Source organism: Lepus europaeus, chromosome 11 (genome assembly GCF_033115175.1).
Source record: "Lepus europaeus isolate LE1 chromosome 11, mLepTim1.pri, whole genome shotgun sequence".
Classification (NCBI taxonomy): Eukaryota; Metazoa; Chordata; class Mammalia; order Lagomorpha; family Leporidae; genus Lepus; species Lepus europaeus.
This window is the reverse complement of record NC_084837.1, coordinates 85,380,122-85,405,848: the sequence shown is the minus strand read 5'-3', so window position 1 is coordinate 85,405,848 and position 25,727 is coordinate 85,380,122. Positions and strand designations below refer to the sequence as shown.

Below are 25,727 nucleotides of genomic sequence, written 5' to 3'. Positions count from 1 at the left end.
AGCTGGTGATGGGCACGGGCTTGTGTGACAGCACACGTGCGGTTACTCTAACTGGTGACCAGATCCCTTTCCTCAGGGCAGCGCCCCTGCACAGGGGAGGCCGAGGCGGCTCCATGAAGGTTCCCCTCCCACACGGCCCTGGCCCAGGGACAGCGGCAGTTCCAGCAGCTGGGCTCCCGCAGGACCTGCCGCTGCGGTCTGCCTGCTCAGGCCCTGTGTGCTGGGCTCCACGGAGAGGTGTTGGGAAATGAGAGTCACAGAGGGAGAGAGCAGACTTTAATGACACTTTGCATAAAACAGCTGGGGTCGGCGAGGCCGCAGAGCTGTGACTACGACTTCAGGCGGTCCTCCCATCCCAGGAGGACGGCTGGACTCCACCAGGCGCACCTGGGCCAGGGAGGTACAAAGCCCCAAGGGCCACACGCCCCCCTACTCCGCCCTGTAGGCCACCCTGGGCCCCATGCCCTGGCTGCCAGAACAGGCTTTGCCATGACCTTTACCAGGCCCAGGCGAGAGGCCACATGAGATGAAAGTGGGTGGATGTCTCTAAACGGACTGCTGGGCACCAAGGCAGGAAGGGAGGCCGGCCCCGGCCTCCCGTGGAGAGAGGCACTGGTCCCTGCCCCGCCTGTGTGGGAGGACTGCTGGGACAGTTTCCTTGTTCCAAGGAGGCATGGGACTGGGCACGGGGCCCTGCCTCGGCACCCGCTGTCCCAGGACAAGCCACCTCTGCGCCCCGGAGAGCACAGAGCTGAGCTGTCACCGGAGGTGTGATAAGGCCGCACGGTGGTGGATTCCCAACACAGACGGGCACGGCTGCGTCGTGGCTGGGTCCGGAGTCGGCGTCGCGGGCCCTCCGGGAGGGGGTGGCCATCTCTGCCGACGCTGCCAGCACAGGCGAGCTTTCCTTCCCCAGCAGCTCCACCCGAGCCGTCATCGTCTCAGCCGGACGGCCGCAGGCGGAGCAGCCCGGGTGCCGCTGTCGCTGAGCGCCCGGAGTGCCTTCCCAGTTCGTCTGAGGGCCCCGATGGCGGACTGTGTGCTTCGAAGGGCCACGTGCGGGTGTCGAGAACGCCGAGGGCGGGGCTTGCACTGCAGCTTAACCACCCACGCGGGCACTCTGCTCTGGGGCACCGCACCGTCGAATGCCAGACCCGGGGCCGCCGCACTCACACTTTGCTCTCACCGGAGAGGCTGCGCCTGCCCAGAGGTCCGGTTGGCTGGCCTAACGTGGACCGCGAGCCTGTGGACGTTGCCGCCGCCGCCGCCTCCAGCCTTCACCTCGAGTTCGGTCTAAAGTGCTTGCGCCTGGTGCCGGAAACAGACTAACTGCAGGAGGGAAGCTCGCCGTGGTGCCGGCGCCGTGGGACACGAAGCCTGGCTGGCGGCCCTCCTGCCCCCCACCAACCGACGGAGCCAAGTGGGGACTTCCTGGTCCAGGTGCGACAGAGCCAACAGGTTTATTGAGTTAGTGCTGATAGACAGCAGCCCTGAGAGACGCGCGGAGTCCGCGGTGACCTGTGACACCCTCTGCTGTCTTTTTCTAGGTCGCTGTGGATGGCGCCGGCCAGAGTCCCCGGCCCCAGCCCCGCAGCGCAGCGACCGGGAGGGGCCACTTCCTGCTCTCCGTGTAAGTGTGTTCAGAGTGACAACTGAAAACATGGATACAAAGTCAAATAGAACTAAGTTTTTGAAACTACACATAAAAATTGAATTATTACAACTAAAGCAGCAAATCAAAATGTCTGCTGAGGTTTTCTGGTAGAACAAGAAATTAGTTGGTGCCCATGTGCAGTAAGTCACTACCATTGATGAATTAAACCCCAAATAGAAAATTGAAAAGTGCACAATGACATTAAATCTTGGATCAAGTATTTATGGAAAACTGGAAATGGCTGTCCGCATTGATGAATAACGACTGAGAGGAGGTGTTAAAGTTTCTCCGATCCAGCCCTGGCCTGGCGTTCCACGTAAAAAAGGATGTAGGCCTTGGCCTTCCCCACGGTCTCTTCGTCCGTCAGCGTTACAGTGCTGTCATTGAAGTGGAACCAGCGACCCTCGTGAGTTGCATATGCTGTGTAATGTCCAGAACCGACCCTGCAAAGACCAAGGAAAACGCAGAAGTCACAGAAGGCTGGAACGGCCCTGCCACCTGTGACGCAGTCAGTCAGATTTTATTAAGTGTGGAGTTAAACAGCAAATCTTAGGGAATGTGCTGGAGTGCAGGGGTGTGGCACCATGTGGGGGGCCATCAAAAGTCTTTTCAAACTTCACTAGAGACAAGAGCGCCCATCTGCTGTTTCACTCCCCAAATGCCGCCGAGGCTGGCAGCTTGCTCCAGTCTCCTAGGTGAGTGCCAGAGACCCAACCACGTGAGCCCCCTGGGGCTCTGAGCCAGGGGCTGAAGCCAGTATGTAGGTGTCTTAACCGCCAGGCCCAGTGCCTACCCCAAGCTTCTTCAAATACCCTGGGTACTAACGCGGGAAAACAGGAGAGACTCTCCTCAGTAGCCAGCACTAGAGCCGGCAGCGCTGGACGGGGACACTCACTAGAGCAGAGGAGCCCTCGGCCTAACCGGCATCCGGACACGGACGGAGGCTGAGGGCGTGTTGCTGCCGCCCCGCCCCGAGAGAGGCCCGTGGCTGGGAGACCCCTTTACCAATACTGAATCCATCATTCATGATTCTGAATGAACAACCAAAAGCCAAATTCCTGATGGGCAAGAAACAGCACGAAAGGGAAGTGCCAGGAAGAAAAAGCGATGAGCCCCTGAGAAATTTAATACAGGAAATCGCCAGGAAACTTCCAGAGTTCTAATCAGCACCAGCAGTCTCAAGAAGTCACTCGGGCCCTAAAACGAGAGAGAGAATTCTCCGAAAACAGCATGGAAGGAGCTGCTGTGCCACCTGGAGACCCATGGGAGACGGAGCCAGGTCAGGGGAGTAGTGCCGGAGCCGGCAAGCTCACCACACACGGAGAAGGGGCGCCAGGAGAGAGAGCAGGCGGCAGAACACAGCTCCACGAGCTGAAGACAGACTACTAGAGATGCTGAGGTCCTACCAACTCCAGGCGAGAAAAGGGGAGGCAGGCTGGGCCTGGCCTCGGCAGAACGCCGCAGGCGAGCTCAGTGCGCCTGTCACACAGTGCTGAGTGCCAGTATGGGTAGCCTGAGTTGGAAGGTAAAAGCAGACCAGAGAGCAGAAGGAATAACCCTCACACGACTGGGGGCGGGGGGGAGGCAGGAATCACTCCGAGTGCTTCCTTGTGTCCTCCCATGAAGTGTGGTGAGCCGGGGTGGGGGTGGGGGGCACTGCAGTCAGGACGCGGGGGCTCCGCGGTGCCACGGCCCTCCGCAGGCACTCACCCGGAGCCGTGGTGCACCACCACAGCGGCGAGGTCGTACAGGCAGTTCTCCGGGTCGCTGTTCTCGGGCTGCAGGACAAGGAGAGGCCCCACACGAGTTAGGAGCAGTGGCAGCAGCATGACTGCTTCGGGGAGCTCCGCCCACAGCACGAGATATGCACGTGGAAGTGGGGAGCACCTTACCTCTAGCAGGTAGCATTTCATGTCTAGGCCTCTCAGTGGAAATTCTACATAGGTGTCAACTTTGTTTCTTAAATATGCCGTCCAATGAAATCTTTTCAGATGTAAGCATAGCACCTGTATGGCAGAGGTAAGGACAAAGATGGTGAACAAACGCCAGCCTTCAGAGTCAGCTCCCTATGCCGATGTCCCCCAAGCACTGGTGGGTGCCCTGTCAGTGTTCCTGACCTGTGATAATTTTTCTTCCACACATGCCGTGTGTGTTCTCCAAGGGTGGACCACTACAGAACAGTTCACATAGTCTACGGCTGTGAGAATAATTTGCCTTCTCATTAGTTAAGTATCACCCCACCCCCCACCCCCAACCCCTGACATCGCATCAGAACTTGGAATTCTACACTTACCTTGGGTAGTTTTTGAATCCAAAACTTTTTTGTGGACTTTTGCTTCTTTTTGCATTTATGGCACATATATAACTCTGTCTCATCGAGTTCTTCTAAGTCAGTAAAACTTCGAAGACAGTCTAGAACCGAATTGATTTTGGCAGCATTAAATCAGATGCCTAGAGAGGCAGTGTACTGTAGAAAAGGCAGTGAACGCTGAAGGAGCCAGGTTTAAGTCTTGGCTTGATTGGCTACAGGACCTCAGAAAGCATCCTTGCTCAGCTGCAAACCAGAGACAAAATACTGCACCTAGTTGAGGGAAGAAGGTGTGTGTGCAGCACCTAGCAGTTGGCCTTACTCTTCCTAAGAGAATCAGCTGGCTAATCCTGATTAAAATAGTTTCCTGATAAAATCAAAATTTCAGTCACAATTTTCTCTCCATATGTTACATTATAGAGGACAAAGCCCCACGCGTTTAAAAAGCTTAGAGCAAACATTCTTAGTCACAACTTAATTAGAATTAGTGTGGATTATTTATTATCTCCTCACCTCTAGTAAACCCCTGGTCCAGACTCTGAGTCCCCTGTGTCAATCACAGCCACACTTTCCTCTTTTAAAGATCAACTGTGGGATCCGGGGTTTGACAGCAGCCAGCTGGTTTGGTAAACAGTGTCTCATGGGAGTACAGCCACGCCCCTGTGTGTGTGCTCCAAGAGCAGAGTCCAGAAGGTGGGCCTGAAGAAGTTGCTCTCTGGCCCTTTATAGAAAAAGTTTGCCAACTCTGGATACTGTCAGTCATGTTCAGAAGTCTGTATAAAATGCACATGACGGTTTTTAGGAAAAACAAAACTTCAGATGCCCATGAGTCTACCACTCAGGCAAAAAACAGATTCTCTCCAATCTGTAAGCAGGGGACAACCTGTGTGAGAGGCCGGTTAGCCCCAGTCAGTCTTAGCTGCCTTGAGAAGAGTTTCAGAAAGAATCTCCCGGGGGGAGCTGGTGCAGGCAGGGCCCAGCAGGCTCAGGGGTGAGCCGGTACTGCACTGGCCAGCACGAGGTCAAGGGGCAGGGGCACTGGGGACTGTGTCTTTCCTGCGGAGGCCAGTGCCTGGAGGGAACATCCTACCCCTCTGCCCTCCTTTCAAGCCTTTTCCAACCTCCTGGGCACAGTGACCCTTCTGTGCTTGCTTTTTTGTCTTAATGACGCCCATGAAAACAACACTGACAACTTGGTATTTTATGTCAAGGGTGGCTCCTAGGAGGGTGCACTGTTTCAACAAATCTCAAGACACTAAACATACTGGGAGTTACAGTGATGCTGCTCCCCATCGCTGGCCACAAAGAGCCCCGACTCCACCCATCATGAGTCCCTTTAGCCTGACCTCCGCGGCGCACAGAGCTCTGAAGCCGGGTACACGGAAGCTTTCCTGGGCAGGTTATTTGTTTCCTCACGTAAAGAGCTTTGGCCCTGGCAGGGCGGATAGAGGAGGAGGAGGAGATGTGAAAAAAGAAAAATGGAAGTTCCCACATTTAAACACTCAAACTAGGGAGAGAACTACTTCAGCACGATGAGGGCCATCTGTGGAAACCGCAGGGAACATCACACTCGGGGCGAAAGACTACACACTCTCCCCTGCGATGAGGAGCAAGACAAGGACGGTGTTCCTGCCACTTCTACTCAACACAGAAGCTGGAGCCAGAGCAGTGTGGCAAGAAAACGATGAAAGGCATCCAAAGAAGGGAGAAGCAAAATTAACTGTTCACAGAGGACATACATAGAAAATCATAAGGATGGGGGGGGCAGTTAGCTGTACCTAAAACTACAAAACATCGCTGAAAGAAGTTTTAAAAGACAAAGGGAACGCCTGTAGAAGGAGAAGAACGAAACTGGAGGGCTGATAGTGTCCAACAGGAAGACTTCCCCATAAAGCTACCATAGTGCTGCTGAAAGATGACGAATTGGAATTGGTCTGCACAACAGAATGGAGAGCCCAAAACAGACTCACAGAAACACAATCAAGTGACTGACAAGGAAGCTAAGGGACAGACTTCAACAAATGGCACTTGGAGGTGGACATCCACATGCAAAAGAAAAAAAAAATTGAGCCAGGCTTACCCACTCAACTCACAATGAACCTAAGCTTCACTGTAAAACACAAGACTATAACTGTTAGAGGCTAACACAGGAGAAAACCTAGATGACCTTTATATAGCACCAAACACATGAAAGAATGATTCTGTAAACTTGAATTCAGTAGGATTAGTATCTTTCACAGAGCAGAAATTTTTATGAAAAGAGTAAGATATAAAACCAACACACAAAAACGTGTTTCTAAACCCTAACAGTGAATATTAAAAATAGAAGACAACTCCATTTGCAATAGCATGAAAAAGAATAAAAAGCAGTCATCTTCAAAAAATTAATGGCGGGGTCAGCACTGTGCATAGCAGGTAAAGCCACCTGCAGTGCCAGCATCCCATATGGGTACCAGCTCGAGTCCCGGCTGCTCCACTGCTGATCCAGCTCCCTGCCAATTTCCTGGGAAAAGCAGTGGAAGACTGCCTAAGTGCTTAGGCCCCTGCTACCCATGTGGGGAGAGGTGCATTGGAAAAAGCTCTTGGCTTCGGCCTGGCCCAACCCCGGCTGTTACGGCCACCTGGGGAGTGAACAAGCAGACAGATGATCGAGCTCTCCCTCAAATTCTTTCAATAAGTAAATATTTTATTAAAGAGTTAATGGAAAATGTGTATTTGCTTATGAAATCTCAAGGAGCCCCAAGTAGCCAAAACAATCTTGAAGAAAAAGTAGTACTGGCATAGGGACATAGAGACTAGTGAAATAAAACAGTGCAGAGATAAACCCTCAACTGTACGGTCAGCTGATTTTTTTTTTTAAATAACAAGAGTGACAAGTGACAAGACAATGAAGAAAGGGCAGTCTTTTCTACAGATCATGCCAGGAGAACTGGATATCCACATGCAAAAGAACCTTACTCAAGATGCATCCAAGACCTAGTCAGAAGACTATAAAACCATTAGGAGAAAACACAGGGGGAAAGCTTTGTGACATTGAACTTGACAATGATTTTTTTGATATGGCACCAAAAACAAGCAACAAACAATAAAAAAAGCTAAGTTGGAACTTAATCAAAATTTTAAAAATTATCAAAATTAAAACTTACATATCAAGGGACAGTATAAGAATGAAAACACAAATTATGGATCTGAAAAGGGATTAATGGCCCCAACATACAAAGAACTCCTGCAACAACAATTTAAAAACAATATTCAAAAATAGGCAAACAACTTGAATTATTTCTCTGGAGATGTATAAACAGCCAGTAAGCACATGAAAAGATAATTAGCATTACCAGTTATAGGGAAATGCAAACCAAAACCCCAAGGAGCTATGGCTTTACAGCCACATTTTTTTCTGACAGGCAGACTGATGGGCGAGCATCCATCTGCTGGTTCATCCCCTCAGATGACCACAGTAGCCGGTCCGGATCAGGTAAAGGCCAGAAGCTACTTCCAGGTCTCCACATGGGTGGCAGGAAACCAAGTACGTGGGCCATTGTCTGCTGCCTCCCAGGCGCATCAGCAGAGAGATGCACTGGGAGTGCAGGAGCGGGACTCGACCCCGGCACGCGGGTAAGGGATGCAGACGTGTCAAACAGCGGCTTAACACACTGTGCCACACCACCGACGCCCAAAGCAGAAGACAACACATGTTCACTAAGGCGGAGAAATCGGAGTCCCCTACGTTGTGAGATGGTGCAGCCTCTGGGGGAAAGTCTGGCCATACCTCACAAAGTCACAAAGGCACGTGAAGCCTGTTTCACTCCTAGGGATACACACACTCTAAAGACGACACTCAGCTACAGATAGACCCGTGTTCACAGCAGCATGTTTACAAGAGCCAACATGTGGGTGAAATCCCAGAGTCAGGAGGAGATGGATGGATAAATAAAATGTGGTACATAAAATGGAATATTACAACTTGAAATAAAACCTAACACATGCTACATGATGAACTTTGAAAACACGCTATGTGCAGTAAGGCAGACAGGAAGGGGTGAGTTTAGTATGACTTCACTTATGAGATACCTAGAATGGGCAAACTGTGTTAGAGGAGAATTGTTACTGGGTTCCTGTTAATGGCTACCAAGGTCATAAAAGCCCTTAACCACAGTGTGTCTGGGTGGTAGGCCTATAAGGGATGTTGATGTTGTTCTTTTAAGTTCTCCCAAATTCTACAATGAGCATGTTTTTTGGCAATAAGGAAAACCATAATTAAAACACACGTAAACATTTCTTTAAGAGGAACACTACCAAGATATAGCATACCCTTGACAGAATGGACAACTGCTATTTTTACTATTTGAAAAATCTGTTCTAGGCCGGCGCCGCGGCTCACTAGGCTAATCCTCCGCCTTGCGGCGCAGGCACAGCGGGTTCTAGTCCCGGTTGGGGCACCGATCCTGTCCCAGTTGCCCCTCTTCCAGGCCAGCTCTCTGCTGTGGCCAGGGAGTGCAGTGGAGGATGGCCCAAGTCCTTGGGCCCTGCACCCCATGGGAGACCAGGATAAGCACCTGGCTCCTGCCATCAGATCAGTGCGGTGCGCCGGCCGCATCGTGCCTACTGCGGCGGCCATTGGAGGGTGAACCAACGGCAAAAGGAAGACCTTTCTCTCTGTCTCTCTCTCACTGTCCACTCTGCCTGTCCAAAAAAAAAAAAAAAAATCTGTTCTTATGGCATAGTTATTGCTCAACTTAATTTATTGCATTTAAACTGATTTTTTTACAATAACAGTGCTCCAATGAAGATCTTAGTATTGTCCACATTTGCAAGTAAAATTACTAAGGAAATGCCTATGAAAGGTGGTGACCACTAAGGGCCAGCATGTGGTATACTGGGTTAAGCTGTGGCCTGTGACACTGGCATCCCATCTGAGTGTTGGTTCAAGTCCGGGCTACTCTACTTCTATTCAGCTCCCTGCTGATGCAACCTGGGAAAGCAGAAGAAGATGGCCAATGTGCTTGGGCCCCTGCCATCCATGTGGGGGCCCAGATGAAGCTCCTGCTCTGACCTGGCCCAACCTTGGCCATTGTGGCCATTTGGGGAGTGAACCATCAGATGGAAGATCTCTAACTCTGCCTTTCTAATAAATAAATGAGCATAGTACCAATCTATAGTTCAAGCATCGATATACACTGAATGCCCCACCAACAACAGGTGTTATCTATCATTTTGGGCAATCTTGTTTCACTTCCATTTTCTTAACCATAAGTGATGACTATGAAGATGTTATAATGACCACTTGCATTCTTTTTTATTATATATTTTGTCCATATACCCTCCTTCATGGTGTATCAAGCCACTGCTTGAGAGACCCACCTCTCATATCACTGTGCCTGAGACCAAGTTCTCTGCTTCTGCTCCAGCTGCCTTGCTACTGTGCATCCTGGAAGGCAATAAGTGATGACTCAAGTACTTCTGTTCCTGCCACCCGTGTGGGAGACCTGGACGGAGCTCCAGGCTTCAGCCTGGCCCAGCCTCGTTGTGAGCATTTGGAGAGTGAACCAGCAAATGGAAGATGACTCTTCCCTCCCTCCCTGTCACCCTGCCTTTCAAATACATTTAAAACTAAATGCAAATACTTGTCTCGAGTTTTATCATCTCCTTTTCCACTTTTTTTAATGGATGGCCTTTTACCATTATGCAGTTAAATTTACGGGTTTTTTCCCTTATGGCAAGGGTCACTTGGACATTTGTAACATCATCTGTGGGCTGCACAAAGTGATTAATTTCTATAGATTGAATTTCAAGTCCCGCCTGCAGCTCCCTTGCCAGAGCCAGACCACATGACCACCTCCACACTGCTCTATGGTTTCTGGCCTTGGTGATACACTTGAGTTAATCTGGGAAAAGATTTGAGGTAGGGATGAAATAAATGTTTTCCCAAGCCTTCATGGACACTAACACCAGCTAGTGACTAGCTTTCCCCATTGATAACTATTTTCTCTGCCATGTAACATTTTGGTACCAGGACCTGCTATTTTAGCACTTCTAGAATATTTCCTATCCCAGTTTCTATCCCCTTCTCTTTCTTTCAAAAACTTCTGCCGCTCCGTGTGAGAATTCTGCCTCCAGGGGAAGTTTTGACCAAATCAGAATAAAGTTAAGTATTTGGGGAGAGACTGCCATCTCCACTGTTTCCTTCCCACCCAAGAACATGGTTGGGGAGAGACTGCCATCTCCACTGTTTGTTTCCCATCCAAGAACATGACGGGCTCTGTCTGCAGAGTCATCTGTCCTTGTGTAAAGCTCCATTTCTTCACCTAGGGCTTACCTACTTAGTATATTTATTCTTAAGTGCTACTGTGAATAGATCTTTTGCTGTGTATCGAAAAGGAATGTCTGGGAATCTATTTTCTATTTGGTCACTTTACTGAACTTTTTAGCTCCGTGTTTAAGACTTACCAAAGTAATATCTGACTAAAAGCCAAAAATTGAGAGCCTCTAGAAAAGCTGGTCCCCTCCCAGTCTGTTCCCAAGAGACAGTAACTGTTAAAAATGCCCTTGTAATTTTCCAACTGATCCTCTTGAAATGGTCTAAGTATGTAAACAATTCTTCTGCAAATGCGGTTAACTTGGTCTTTGTTCTTCCATGATTGATTCTTATTTCTTATCTTTGTCTTTTGAGTGATATCAACTGCATGCCTCCTGGCTTAATCCAGACTTTTTCAATATTTCTTGAAAGATATATTTATTTGACATGCAGGGGAGAAAGGGAGGGAGGAAAGGAGGGAGGGATCTATTATCACTGGTTCTCTCCCCAAATAGCTACAACAGTCAGGGCTAGGCCAGGCACTAATAACTACATCTGAGTCTCCCAAGTGGGAATGCAGGGCCCAAACATTTGGGCCATCTTCCACTGCCTGCCCAGGCACATTAGCAGGGAGTACGGATCAGAGGTGGAACAGCCAGGACTTGAACTGACACTCATGGGGTGCCTGCTGGCTTTGTCTCCCAACTCTAGCTCCTTTCAGTGGTATCTTTGTTAGATTTTAGAACTGGACTTATTTGAGCTGTTTAAAATAATATGCAAACTTTTAAGCAATTTCAAATCCAGGGGGCCTTCTCACATCACTTTTCCATTTTAAATAAATACTAAGCTTAACAATTAAAGACTAAAACAGCACACAAGCAGTTCTTGTCAAGTGGACTCAAAACATGTAGAAAATTTATCAGGTGCACATGCATCTCCGTCTCCAGTGAATAAAGAAGTGTGGATCAGTCATGTGAGGTTCCTGACACCCTGGACGTCCAGGCCCTGAACTGAGAAGAGGGGGAACAGAAAGGGGATGCAGAATTACTGGACCCTATCATCTACTTGTTTAAGCTGACAGCAGCACTTTAACAAAGATCAAGTGTCAGACTTTTTTTTTTTTTTTTTTTTTGGCAGGCAGAGTGGATAGTGTGAGAGAGAGAGAGAGAGAGAGAGAGAGAGAGAGAGAGAGAGAGAGAGAAAGGTCTTCCTTTTTGCCATTGGTTTACCCTCTACTGGCCGCTGATCCGAAGCCAGGAGCCAGGTGCTTATCCTGGTCTCCCATGGGGTGCAGGGCCCAAGCACTTGGGTCATCCTCCACTGCACTCCTGGGCCACAGCAGAGAGCTGGACTGGAAGAGGAGCAACCGGGACAGAATCTGGCGCCTCGACCGGGACTAGAACCCGGTGTGCCGGCGCCGCAGATGGAGGATTAGCCTATTGAGCTGAAGCGCTGGCCAAGTGTTGGACTTTAAAAAACCACGTATGTAACAAACTCAGGACAGGGTGGGGCGGAAGGAACACAGTGCAGAAGGAAAGAGGGCTGAACAAACCAATGCCTCTGGGTCTTCTTACCAAATATCTCTGCACTTACTGGGTTTTCTTAAACATCAGCTGTTTTGTTTTCATATCCACGTATTTATAATGAACAGTTGGGTTTTCTTTATCTAATGTTGATATTATTGCCATTCTTATTGAAGAATTTGTGAAATGAAGTCATAATCCCATTCTGATTACATGGTCTGAGGCTACTCAATTCCTTTAAAAATTTAACTGTCAATGAGATGTTTTTGATTAATACATTGGCATGCCCTACATATAATTTGATATCAAATATTTTCCTAATCTCACATAGGCCAAAAGTAGTTTTGGAGAAATACTCTGTAGCCACGTATTTTGTGGGTGAGTAGAAACAATGGGGCTTCCCTCGCATACCCTCTGCTCTCCTGTTCAGAAGAGGCAGCTCACACTGGCTGGGTGGGGCGCAGGGAGCACTGACAGTGCGTTTCCATACAGAGCTGCTGCTCCATCCTTACGGCTCAGTATCCATGCAGTCGCCCCTTCAGCCAATTCCAGAGACTACCCAAGCCACAAGCGAGACCCACTGCTTCCCTAGTAATAATTTACCATATGTCTCACAAAGCATAGAAGGCCGACAACACAGGGAAGCCAGTCTCTTCCACAGTATAAAGTTATTTTTCTACTAGATAATTTGCTTTAGTGTAGCACTGTCCAGTAGTATTTTCTGTAGTACTCAAGTACTTTGTATAGTAGCCATATCTGGTCGTTCAACACCTAAATTGTGGGACTAAACTGAATTTTATTTTGATTAACTTCTATTTCAATAGCCACACATGACTTAGGGTTACCATACTGGACAGTACACTTTTTTTTTTTTGACAGGCAGAGTGGACAGTAGAGAGAGAGACAGAGAGAAAGGTCTTCCTTTTGCCGTTGGTTCACCCTCCAATGGCCGCCGCGGTAGGCGCGCTGCAGCCGGCGCACCGCGCTGATCCGATGGCAGGAGCCAGGTGCTTCTCCTGGTCTCCCATGGGGTGCAGGGCCCAAGCACTTGGGCCATCCTCCACTGCACTCCCTGGCCACAGCAGAGAGCTGGCCTGGAAGAGGGGCAACCGGGACAGGATCGGTGCCCCGACCGGGACTAGAACCCGGTGTGCCGGCGCCGCTAGGCAGAGGATTAGCCTATTGAGCCGCGGCGCCAGCCCACTTTTTTTTTTTTTTAAGTTGTATGTGTTGGAGTGTGAATTTGAACTAATGAATAAAACATCCACATCTCACATCTGAGCACCTGGGGTTGGATTTTCTTTCTAATGCCTATCTCCTGCTTCCTGCTACACAGACCTTGGGAGGCAGTGGTGGTGGCTCAAGAAATGTGAGATCTGGATTGCATTCCTGGTGGCTTCAGGCCCCGCCCAGCCCAGGCTAAGCAAGTATTTGGGGAGTGAACCAGTAGGTGGAAGCTCAATATCTCCTTACCTCTCAAATTAAAAACAAAAAGTGTATGCCATCTAGGCACACATACACACACAATCATAATACTAAAAAATGCTGAATAATTTTTAAAAGATACATATTTTATGAAGATAATTAATTTATTTGAAAGGGAGAACACAAGAGAGAGAGAGATCTTCTAGTTACTTCCCAAATGGCTGCACAAGGCAGATCTGGGCCAGGCCAAAGCCAGGAGCCAGGAACACCACCCTGTCCTTCCACATGGATGGCAGGGGCCCAAGTACTTGAAACATCTGCTGCCTTCCCAGGTGCGTTAGCAGGAGCTTGGATCAGAAGCAGAGCAGCACAGATTGGACCAGCACTCCAATGTGGGATGCTGGCATTGCAAGCAGTGGCTTAACTCACTGCACCACAATGCTAACCCCTGAAGAATTATTTTTGGTGAACATATAATTCAGGGTAGAAATGAGGAACTTCAATGTAAAGTTTATGATAGACAATAGCCTAGGTCCTGCTTTTGTCTAATCCTAGTTTCTTTAAATGACTAGCAGTAACAGTCATTTCTATGGTGACTTGCCTGTATATTGATAGTCAAGGATAAAATCTTACAATGTAAAAACTTTAGTCAAAATCTCCCAAAGTAAATGTGAATTTCACTAGTCTCAGTTAAAAGCAAAACTTCTGGCTTAACCAACAGTTGTATCAATAAATTTCTCAAAATACTATTCATACAAAAGAATAACAACATTCACTTAGGTAACTTCATTGAGTATTCATTTTTCCTACAGAAACCAGTGCAATACCATAGAATAAACTGTTTCATTTGGTCATAACACTTCCTGTGATTGACCTTCAGTTTTTTATTTTTGACAGGCAGAGTGGACAGTGAGAGAGACAGAGAGAAAGGTCTTCCTTTTGCCGTTGGTTCACCCTCCAATGCCCGCAGTGGCCGGCGCACTGCGCTGATCCGAAGCCAGGAGCCAGGTGCTTCTCCTGGTCTCCCATGCGGGTGCAGGGCCCAAGCACTTGGGCCATCCTCCACTGCACTCCCGGGCCACAGCAGAGAGCTGGCCTGGAAGAGGGGCAACCGGGACAGAATCCAGAGCCCTGACCGGGACTAGCGGTGTGCTGGCGCCGCAAGGCGGAGGATTAGCCTGTTGAGCCACGGCGCCGGCCTGACCTTCAGTCTTACAGCCAGTATTAAGACAGAGAAAGGTGAGTAGTAGTTTGTGCTTTACCTAGTTTCTTGTGACATTATTATTAAATGGAATGGTTTTGTGTAGCAGAATACATTCAGGTGTGACATTTTTGAAGTTATAGCAAAGAATCATTAAAGATATTAATCACAAGGCAATACAAATGGAGCTTGTATAAATCCAGTCTAACCAAAACAGGAATTTTAGGACATGAACATATCCTTACCTCGTAATGAGCAAACTGGCCCATTTTCTTGATTCTTAGAGCGCTTACTTCTGAACTGACTTGGAATATCTAATGAAAGGTCTTAAAAGGAAGCAAGAAAGCGAGAACTGTTACAGGCATAGAAGTATATTTCAAAGATAATTTCAAAAACTGATACATTTATGAAGACTGCTCTCTTTACTGTCTTAATATCCATCTACATGCCAGATGTCTTACCTAGGAACGGATCAAACTTTCTAGATTCTGTCCCACATATGAGGCAGTTAACTTCATTTTGGAGAATGCCTCCGAATATAGCTGTGACAACTGTAGATGCTCCATTTCTAGAGAAAATCACCACAGGAAAACATCTTAGTAAAAAGACATCCTGACATTAAAAATAAAAATAATACCCTATAGATTATTCCCTTTAGGGGAATCTACCATTTATATTTCAGTTACTAAATACAATACTCTCAAAGCTATATAGACATATGCTGAATAAAGTTCCAGCCACCAGCCTCCCCTCAAGCCCCTCTTCCAGTCCCACTACTTCCTCAAGTAACTACCAGTGCCCATTGCTGTTACAATCAACATTGCACACATACGATATACAACAGGGCAAGATGGCCCCTTCTGTCCACGCCCCCACCCTGCAAATATCCCTCCGAAAAGGGGAACCGCCTTTGTTATTTGCATCTTGGGAAGTTCCAGGGAGTTCTCAATGTTACCTGACTTTGCACAATATCCTCAATCTGACGTAGTTTTAGATTTTTAGACAGTCATCACTCAGATTTGGGGAAAAGGAGGTAAAGGAATTTAATATAGATTTAGTCACTGCTGCTGGAGATATGACCTCACAATTGAAAACACTGGGTGTTACCACTCACGTAGAATGACACTATCCAGGTTGGGTTTAGGACCGGCAGTTACGATGCCCATATCCCACTTCAGAGGAACTGGGAGCAGAGGAACAGGAGCAGCTCTGCTCCTGGCTCCAGCTGGCTGCTCATGCGGCTCCTAGGAGGCAGCAGTGATGGCTCACATACTTGGGACCCTTCCACCAACATGGGAGACCCTGGATGAAGTTCCCAGGTTCTGGTCTAGCCCCAACTGCGGTGGGCATTTAGGGAGTGAACCAGCACAGGGGAGTTCTCTTTCTGCCTCTCCAAGATTTTTTCTTTTTAAACTCCAGTATACTTCACAAACAATAAAAAACCACCTGCCCTAATGTTACTTAACCTCTTACTGCCTGCACTCCGTCAGAGGTAAAACAGGAGTAGGAGGGGTGCCTGCCTCAGAGGCTGGGTGAAGATGAAGTTACACCTGTGCAGTGCAAAGAGCTTTAGAGGAGTGCTGACCCACAAGAAAGTACTTGCAGCATTTGCCACAGTGTTACCAGTGTGCAGTCAGATTATACCTGCTTCTTGCTCTTAACCCTGAACAAGTGTCTCATTCTTCTGAGAGCAGTGTAGCCTTCACAGCATGGACGCAAGAACAACCTCGGAAGTGCACCAGGGAGACCATGAATCTCAGGCACTGACACAGCACTTGCTACGGGCTGGCTCCACTCTCATTTCCTTCCATGCATTAATCCAATCAGCCCCACAACAGTTCTGTAACGTAGACACTGCTATCCCCATTTTGCATTTCATGAAGTGAGGCCCAAAATGTAAGAAATGTGGCCCAAGGTGACACAGCTGGTTTGGCCTGAGCAGATCATCTTAACCCCTTGCTCCTCCTAATTTAACCAATATATTACCAGCTGATATTGAGGTAGTTTTGATTGTAAAGGTCTACATATTGATCTTTGTGCACTGATGTAGCTACTTAAGCCAGTACATGTCCTTTTTGCTACTAGCACTTAGAGGTGGTTTCTGTCACTTGTAGTCAGTTACTCCTAATCCTCTGAACTACATTTTCTGAGCCATTCCAAATTAAACCCACTGCAGTGATGAAGCACACAAACCCTACCCAAGAAATTTTTTTTTTTCCTTAAAGATTTAGTTATTTATTTGAAAGAGTTACAGAGAGAGCAAGCTTCCATCTGCTGGTTCACTCCCCACCTGGCCTCAACACCAGACCTCGGCTGATGTGAAGCCAGGAGCCAGGAGCTTCCTCCGGGTCTCCCATATGGGTGCATGGGGCCCAAGGACCTGGGCCATCCTCCACTGCTTTCCCAGGCACATTAGCAGGGAGCTGGATCAGAAGTGGGATGCTTGCATCACAGGCAGCAGCTTAACCCACTGTGCCACAACACTGACCTCCAAACAATTCTTTTGTAAGAAAAGTTGATTCCTTTACTAACAAAAGAAATAGACTATAGTTTTTTCTTTGGAGAATGTTTGTAAAATGTACTAGGTTTTGAAAAAAAAAGATCCATTAGGAACTGTAGGACACAGTTTTAGGTTTTAGTATCTGTATCACAAACATACCACACAAATCTGAAAGCCAAGGTGTTAACAACTGATCCTTTCACACTGATGTTCACATAGAAAGCTGCCTTAAGTAAAATGGAAATGGCTTCATTAAAAAACAGCATAGGGGAGTATGTTTTGTGGTACAGTGGGCTAAGCTGCCACTTGGAATGTCCACATCCCATCTCGGCCAGTTCAAGTCCTGCCTCCTCTGCTTCTGATTCAGCTTCCTGCCAATGCACCTGGGAAGGCAGCAGATGATGGCCCAAGCACTTGGGTCCCTGCTACTCTTGTGGGAGTCCTGGGTTGCTAGATTCATCCTGGCCCAAGCCTGGCTGTTGTGGGCATTTGAGGAGTACATGAGGAGATGAAAGTCTCATCTGTTTGAGATGTGCCTTTCAAATAAGTGATTTTTTTTTTTAAAAGCTTCCTCTGAAAAATGAATGCTAATGAAGTTCTGGCTATCTGATGTGTATGCCATTCAGTTTAAAGGAAAATTGGTAACTACATGTCAAAATCACCATTCTACTTCTATCTATGCACCAAGAGTGTTTGCAGACTGAATACTTGGACTGGCTCTTGTGCTAGCGTCCCTTACTTTGACACAAATGGCTTTTTATGCACCAAAAAGACACATCTGCCGTGTATCCCTCTGCCTTCCCACCTTCAGTAGGGGTGGGTGTGTCTGCACGGGAAACCTTTCTCTGGTTTTAGTAAATATCTTTAAAAGTGACAGTGAAGGAAATTATGGAAATATGAATCTTTAATATTTTATGACAAATGTGTTTCCTAACTAATGGAATTTGCAATTACTGTTCTTGAAAATGTCACAAAAGGGTAAAAATTCACTGTAAACTAAAAGAATGCCTTTAAGTATTATTCAGAGTGGTCCTCAAGGATGCCCTGGGCACCAAACAAAAGGGTAACAGCACAGACCCCTCTCGCCTCACACAGACTATCCTGGAGCCCATGTGATAACCTTTGTGTATAAATGTGCCGGGATAAAATACAAATCAAAATATTCACTTTATACTATTTTTAATTTGGTGCTAGCAGGAAGAACAATTCTACCCAGTCACAGGTTCTTCCCTTTCTGCACTGGACTCTAATTAGCTTCCAGGACGGAGAGGGATGAACGAGGATGGCGATGGCAGGCCACATGGTTGTCTTTCTCTGCTGCCGCCAGGCTAGCTGTGAGGCCGCCCCGTCACTGAAACGCCCCAGCCTTGCCAAGTCAGGTGTATGGGCTGCCGGGCAGCACTACGGTGACCCTGAGACACTAATGACTCTCTTCTTTTCTTTGGTGAGCTTGTTTCTTTTAAGTCCTTTTCCTGTGTAGGTCAATACTAACAAAATCTTTCAATAGATTTGAAAAGGAGATTATAATTGACCAAAATGCAGGTGGAAAGAGTGAATCATGCCTTCTCAAGGAAAACAAACGTTCTGATCTCAGTGTGCTCTGGGCTATCAGAACATGGGAAAGCCATCCAAAAAGGTGTTTTGTTTTTTTTTTTTAATACAGAGGGACAAGAGAAAACTTCTAGAACTTAAAAATAAAAATATTTTGATTTAATTAAAGAAAAGTCTTAGAAAAATGGCTTCAAATGGAATTTTAGGAACATTCAGCTTCAAAATGTTTAAGCTTTTGTTTTTAGTGAACAAATTATTCTGATATATGAAAATTAGGTCTCATACATTACTTGTTACATTTGGAGGAAAGTGTTAAGGCCAGATAATACAAGTATTTTCTGTTTTAAGTTTAAAAATAATCTACAACAAACAACAACCATCAGAACTCCACTAAGATGTAAATACAACACGCCTCTGGTCTGGGGGCAGGGGGCACAAGCTGGTCCATCTGGTCACAGGGTCAGGTGCACCTAAGTTTCAGGAAATGTCCAAGAATCCCTTCCACCTTCCACTATAAGTCTAACACATGGTAACACCAACAGAAACGTCTGAGATCCACCTAAAAAACAAAAACAAACTAAATCTTACACGCAGCATTTGCTACTTGCAGACAGAGTGGAATTCTCCTGCAGGATTGCTGAGCGGGAAACACCATTGAAACCGCCCTGGAGCTCCAAGTGTAGGTGGTCCAAAAGGTAGCGCATGAATTCATGTGCGTCCTGCTGCTGGTAGCCCCTTGAAGCAAACAGAGAGACTCAGTCACTGGGGAGGCTCCACCGCCCGGAGGGGAGAGTGCCAGGCAGGACCGCAGCGCAACACAGGAAAGCTGTCTCCAAGAAAGGATTCTAGTTCAGTAAAAATACGTCTGAAATCCACAGAACACCAGAGCGACCTGGCCTCGTCACCATCTCCTCCGCTGACCTCTTCACTTCAGCGATGAGGAAATTAAAGGGCAAAAGGGGGAGCATGTGACTGCCTGAGTCCTACCACACAGTGACAGACGGGAGCCAACGCTGGCGCCGCCCACTGTTCCACACGGCAGCTCCAGAGTCACACGCTAACACTTCACATCACACCTGCACCGAGTCACACGGCAGCCACTGCCACGAGAAGGAAGGAACCCAACACTAACTCCTTCGGTTAGAAGATTCTAAACACTGGCAGAAAGGAGGAAAAACTGTACCCAAGTAATTAAAGATGTCTACTATTCTCTATCTGCCTCCTAATCTGATCCGAAAGACATCTTTGGGAAATAAATACTAGAAACATTAAAAAACTTATTTGAGGGAGCTCCCATCTACTAGTTCACTCCCCAGTCATGATCTATGCTAAAACTTGAATCTATATATATATATTCTTAGATTGCTTCTTACACTATCCTCAGACAGGAAGCTACATGGAATTCTAATATAAATACAGGTCAAGGACACGTGAACTATAATGAAGAGGCAGAGGTAGAAGGTCTGGGTAGATTTATTTAGTAAAATAAATAAAGCAATATTATATTGAATACTTCTACAAAACTAACAGAAAAGGTAGCTTGCCAGCATGGAAGTTCTCTTTAGTCTTCTAAGTTTTTCTGGTCAAAGCACTCTTCTAAGTCAATCACTCTTCTAGGCCACAGTTCCATAAACAAAATTTCTTTCAATCAGAGTTTCCTTCAATATGTATTTTCCTGGACATTGTACTTTATGAAAACAATCTCCCTTAAGTATGGAACTTAAAAATCAGATGTCCCTTTAGCATTTCACTACAGCTTCTTCTAAACTATTGTGTATAGCAACTAAATATAAAATACATTCAAGCATTTAAGGCTCATGAGTAAAAATGTTAAAAATTTACAGCCAAAAGCATTTAAAGTTGGTAGCTCCTTGTTTGGATTGAACAGAACTTGGCTCCCCAAACTCATACAGATGTTTAGCTTTTAAAGGCTGATGGATTCAGAGTGATCTAATTAAGACTTCATCTAATTGTGGTGCTGAGGAGGTGGAGCCAGGTAGAGGTCTTTGGTCATGGGCGGGGGCGGGGGGAGGTCGCCCTCAGGAGGAAGTTCTCATCAGAACTCAGAGGCTTGGTTATTTTGGCTGTGTTGGGCCTGGCTCCTCTCTCTGCTTCCTGGCTCACATGACTGTTCCACTACACCGCAGCCAGCCTCCACCAGACACCAGATAAACGGAGCCGCCCGGTCCTGAACTGTGACCTCTAAACTGTAAGCCAAAATAAACCTTTTCCTTCCCAAGAAACTTCCCTTGAGTATTTTAGTTAGAATAATGAAAAGCTGACTAATAGATTCCTTTACATACCTAAGGATGTGCTTTTAACTTAGTTAACACAATGTCCATTTTTTTCCCATGACTCAATAGGTAAGATTAGTATTATTTGAAATTCTAACACATACAAAAAATTTCATTCATACCCTAAAATGTTGTGAAAACCAGTACCCTGTAGTTATATCAGAGTGCATTTTTATCATGAATGCATAACCATCTCTTTTTAAAAAACAGTCTGCGTTTCATTTCTGGCCCTGGCTCCAGATTCCAAATTGCTGCTCATGCAGACCCTGAGACATAGTAAGTAATGGCTCAAGTGGCTGGGCCCTGGCCACCCATGTAGAAGACCTGGATTGAACACCCAGCTCTGACTGTTGTAGGTAATTAGGGAGTGAACCAGTGCATGGGAGCTGTCTCTACTTTTTTTTTTTTTTCCAAAATCTATCTAATGTACATTAATGAGCTTTCCAATTATACTGTGATTTTTCAAAATACATTATTTTGAACATGGCCATTTGGCCTAGCAGTCAAGATGTCCACATCTCTTATCAGAGTGCCCAGGTCCAATGCCTGGCTTTGGCTAACAAGTCCAGCTTCCTGCCAAAATGGGCCCTGAGAGGTGGCAGGTACTGGCTCAAGTGGTTGAGTCTCTTCCCCAAATAAGAGACCTGGACTGTTTCCAGTCCTGGTCCTTGCAGGTATCTGTGGGGTGAACCAGTGGATGGGAGCTCACTCTGTCTCTATGCCTCCCCAAATTTAAAAAAATAGAAAATCTTATATTATTACAAATATTCATTAAACAAATTACTTGAGTGACACAGAAAAACCAGGTGAGAGCTGCTGTTGGCTGACTTACTCCTCCTGGCCTGTAATGGGCTGGGCTGAGCCAAACTAGGGAGCTGGGAACTCAACCCAGGTCTCCCAGGTGGGTGGCAGAGATCCACGGACTCAAGCCATCACTGTTGCCTCTCAGGGTCTGCATTAGTAGGAAGGAGTTGGAGCCAGAGCTGGGAATCAAACCCAGGCTCTCCAAGATAAGATATGAGCATCTCATCTGCTAGGCCAATACTCGCCCTGCAAACGCCTTCTTTAGCTACATGAGCTAAGTCATGAGCGTCTGTTGCAGCTTGTAAGTTCACTAGGAAACAGTGTCTGCCTTTTTATAGGGGGCAATTTTTCTGATTCTGACAGAAAAGACATCTATAATTCCGTTTTTAAAATTTGAATATATCTGGCCGGCGCCGTGGCTTAACAGGCTAATCCTGCGCCTTGCGGCGCCGGCACACCGGGTTCTAGTCCCGGTCGGGGCACCGATCCTGTCCCGGTTGCCCCTCTTCCAGGCCAGCTCTCTGCTGTGGCCAGGGAGTGCAGTGGAGGATGGCCCAGGTTCTTGGGCCGTGCACCCCATGAGAGACCAGGATAAGCACCTGGCTCCTGCCATCAGAACAGCGCGGTGCGCCGGCCGCAGCGGCCATTGGAGGGTGAACCAACGGCAAAAAGGAAGACCTTTCTCTATGTCTCCCTCTACTGTCCACTCTGCCTGTCCCAAAAAAAAAATTTTTTTTTTTAATATATCATTTCATTGACTTATCTGAAAGCCTTAATCAGTATTATTTACTTTGTTAAATTCAACAAACTTCAGTTAGCTTTTCAGTTATTCCCCAGTTACATAATCTGGTCTTCAGAATTCCCTCTGCAGTCAGCTTAGGCTTCTCTCCACATTCCGGGTGTGGTGTTTGGAACACAGATTCCAGCAATGTCACCAAATAGCTGTGTGTGAATTAGTGAGGACATTATTTCTGAAGAGCCATGAGTCTGTCTCTGTGATAGCTTGGGAAAGAAGAGAGGAGGTGAGGGAAGTGACATTGGCTCCCATTTTAACACTGGTCTTTTGGCTTCACTTGATCTTGCCCCCTGTGTCACCGTGAGACACAGAGTGTAACAGGTGGAGGGCACCCGCCAACCCAGAGAGCCTCTGACAGCCTCAGCATCCCCTCTGGTGGGAGGACCAAAAAGGAGGCACTGCCCACCATGGGGGCAGCCATCTCTTCACAGGAAGCTGTGGCACAATGAACACAAACCAAAGGTACCCAATCTTCAAGAAATGTTCCAGTGAAAAACAGTCTAAGACAATGTTACTCTGCATGAGCCTGACTATAAAAAGCAACCACCTCAAATCATGAAACACGTACCACAGAACACAGACACGTAGGTGTGCTACAAGACGCACAGCTGGGACATGCACCTGTGCACTGTGGACTACTCTGCGTTCAGCAGTGCCAGTCCATGATCTTTTTTTTCCTGCTAATGTGGGGAGTTATATTTATTTTCATATAAGCCCCACACACTCATATTATCCCTTCTATTTGTTACTGGATTCCAGGCCACAATCTTGAAATGGTGCGATCCAATAAGGAACAGGAAATGCATCTATAGAATCAAATTTTATTATTCTAGAACAAACTTCCTTTAAAATACTTAACGCATCTCACAACTTTAGGTTGTGTTCATAAAAAAATTCAAGTTTCTGTCTTGACCAAAATACTTGTAAAAGCAAAACAGGTTAAATTTAGCTATTTCTAGCCAGTGTTTGGCACCAATCATGGCTGAGTTTCCTCAAAATAAAAGCACAATAAAATGAACAAAAATGTATTTGTGTTTACACACACAAATAGCAAAATTCTAGCAAGAAAAACTATACTGTTTAAATATATCAACAGTACTGTTTCAGCCCCTCTATATTCACAGACACACCAAAGGATTACTGTTAGAGTATCACATACAGACAGCTAGCAAATAAAAAAAATGTTTCAGCAACTTATTCATCCATTATTTTAAAACAATAACTGATGAAAAAAACTAAAGAGCTCTGTTTTGGGAAGTCAAGGCAAATATATTAAATCAAGTTGTACAAGAAAAGTAGAAACAGTACATGTATAATATAAAAAGCAGTGGAATAAGCACTAGGACCTGATTTGAATCATCGAAAGACTTTCTAAGAGGGCGTTAGTATTAAGCTGGATCATAAAGAAAGAAAGAGGACCCACAGAGTAATACCGTACGCAGAAGCACGCACAGGCAAAGACAGCCAGGCAAAGGCACAAACATGGTAAGGAAGCCAAGAAGCAGCAAAAGCTAGCAGAAAAGACGACCAAAGTTACAAAAGCATCACTTTTTGACCCCAAAATTACTCTTTTAGATTGTTTCACATTATGCATAAGACTACTCATTGTAACATTGTTTGGAATAGCGAAAGATTAGAAATGGTCTATAACCATTGGCAGGGAACTCTTACACAAATTATGATACAACTATAAAATGGATGAAGCTATTTATAAATATGAATAATCTCGAAGTAGAAAAAAAGGACATTACCATTCATGTTCACATTTACATACAAACACACATGCACACTTGCTATATACCCAGATTAGCACTCAATGAAAGGGTACTGAAAATCTAGGAACTAAGTCTGCAGCTAGAAAACAGTGACTTCCTGGGAAGACAGCAAAAGAAAAAACACCTAGTGCATATTCTTTTTAACCTTTTGAATTCTGAACTATGTATACTTTGCCTATTAAAGTAAATTTTAAAGTATTTTCACAAGAAAGAAAAGGCTCATAAGAGCTAGGGATACTAGGACGCCCTAAGAAATGTGGTACTTAAGTAGAGATACATATTGGAAAAGGTCAAAACTTCAGGAAAATCTACCCTGTTAGATGACTGGCTTTGACTAGGGTGAGAAAAAAGAAAGAAAAGCCTCGGTGATTACATTCAGAGTGTGTTTTTTCCTTCCCCTAAGTGCAAGTTGTCCCTATGTCCACATCCATGTTTGGATTTCAGAGACTTCAATCTTCATTCCAAGGGATCAAGCTATCCTGATACTATGATTTGTGAATCAAGGAAAATGTGATTTTTAAATTCAAATGAAATTTACTTTGGGATTATAAATAAACAGAAACAAAAGCCCAGACTCACTGCACCTCCCCAAAGGTCTGTCACAAGGACCTACCTTGCACACTTAACAGAACCTGAGCTCTAAGGACAAAGCCCCACCCCCAGTGTCACACCTATGTGCTGTGTAGTGGTCCTGTACTACAGCTCTATCCATGAGATAATCTGTAGATCTAATCAAGACAAAGCCTATTCTTCAGTTATATGAAAATAGGAACAATTTCAATCATTGCAAAATTAAGAGAAAGCCCATCTAAGAATACCAAAGCATCTTGTTTTCATCAGTGTTAGGGAAATTTAAGAATTCATTCATGTATATCAGAAGTCATCTCAGAGACTATGCTAAATTTCTCAACCTGGATAACTTTTCTAAAGGTCTCTTCCCTTCATTAGGCATATTAGAATGTGTTAAGTCACTAAATCATGCTGACAGGTGGGCAATAGGAACCAGAAAGGGCAGAGATGTGTTAAGATTTAGAGGAGGCCAGCGCCACGGCTCAGTAGGCTAATCCTCTGCCTGCGGCGCCGGCACACCGGGTTCTAGTCCCGGTTGGGGCCCCAGATTCTGTCCCGGTTGCTCCTCTTCCAGGCCAGCTCTCTGCTGTGGCCCGGGAAGGCAGTGGAGGATGGCCCAAGTGCTTGGGCCCTGCACCCACATGGGAGACCAGGAGGGGGCACCTGGCTCCTGGCTTTGGACTGGTGCAGTGTGCCGGCCATAGCAGCCATTTGGGGGGTGAACCAATGGAAAAAGGAAGACCTTTCTCTGTCTCTCTCTCTCTCTCTAACTCTGCCTGTCAAAAAAAAAAAAAAAATTAGAGGAAATGCAGGATTCTGTGGCATAAAAGCAGCATAAAGATGTCTCCAAACTCTCAAGAATGAAGGACTCTGGTCATCAGTGGGACCCAGGAAAGGTGTAGAAAATTAGAGGGCTGTACTCAAAGCATGTGGACAAATTACCAGGACCATATCCATTGATCTCCAAACTCCATAAACACCTGCTATAGACGTATAAGATGGAACAAGCTGCTTCTCCTGTTTTTTCTTCT

At 46.2% G+C, this 25,727-nt stretch overlaps 1 protein-coding gene across 3 annotated transcripts in view; it reads right to left on the bottom strand.

Annotated features, from left to right (window-relative positions):
• Window positions 1–1,435: 1,435 nt before the first annotated feature.
• The window catches only part of USP3 (ubiquitin specific peptidase 3), a 100,301-nt gene continuing 76,009 nt past the window's right edge, over window positions 1,436–25,727 (bottom strand). For all 3 annotated transcript variants that reach the window (XM_062206092.1, XM_062206094.1, XM_062206093.1), the window contains 7 exons: window positions 19,046–19,192; window positions 14,868–14,974; window positions 14,652–14,732; window positions 3,948–4,066; window positions 3,547–3,660; window positions 3,365–3,432; window positions 1,436–2,097 (listed from right to left, as the gene is read on the bottom strand). In XM_062206092.1, coding sequence (XP_062062076.1) covers window positions 1,932–2,097; window positions 3,365–3,432; window positions 3,547–3,660; window positions 3,948–4,066; window positions 14,652–14,732; window positions 14,868–14,974; window positions 19,046–19,192 — 802 coding nt within the window. In that variant the 3' untranslated portion in view covers window positions 1,436–1,931. The remainder of the gene's footprint in view (window positions 2,098–3,364; window positions 3,433–3,546; window positions 3,661–3,947; window positions 4,067–14,651; window positions 14,733–14,867; window positions 14,975–19,045; window positions 19,193–25,727) is intronic.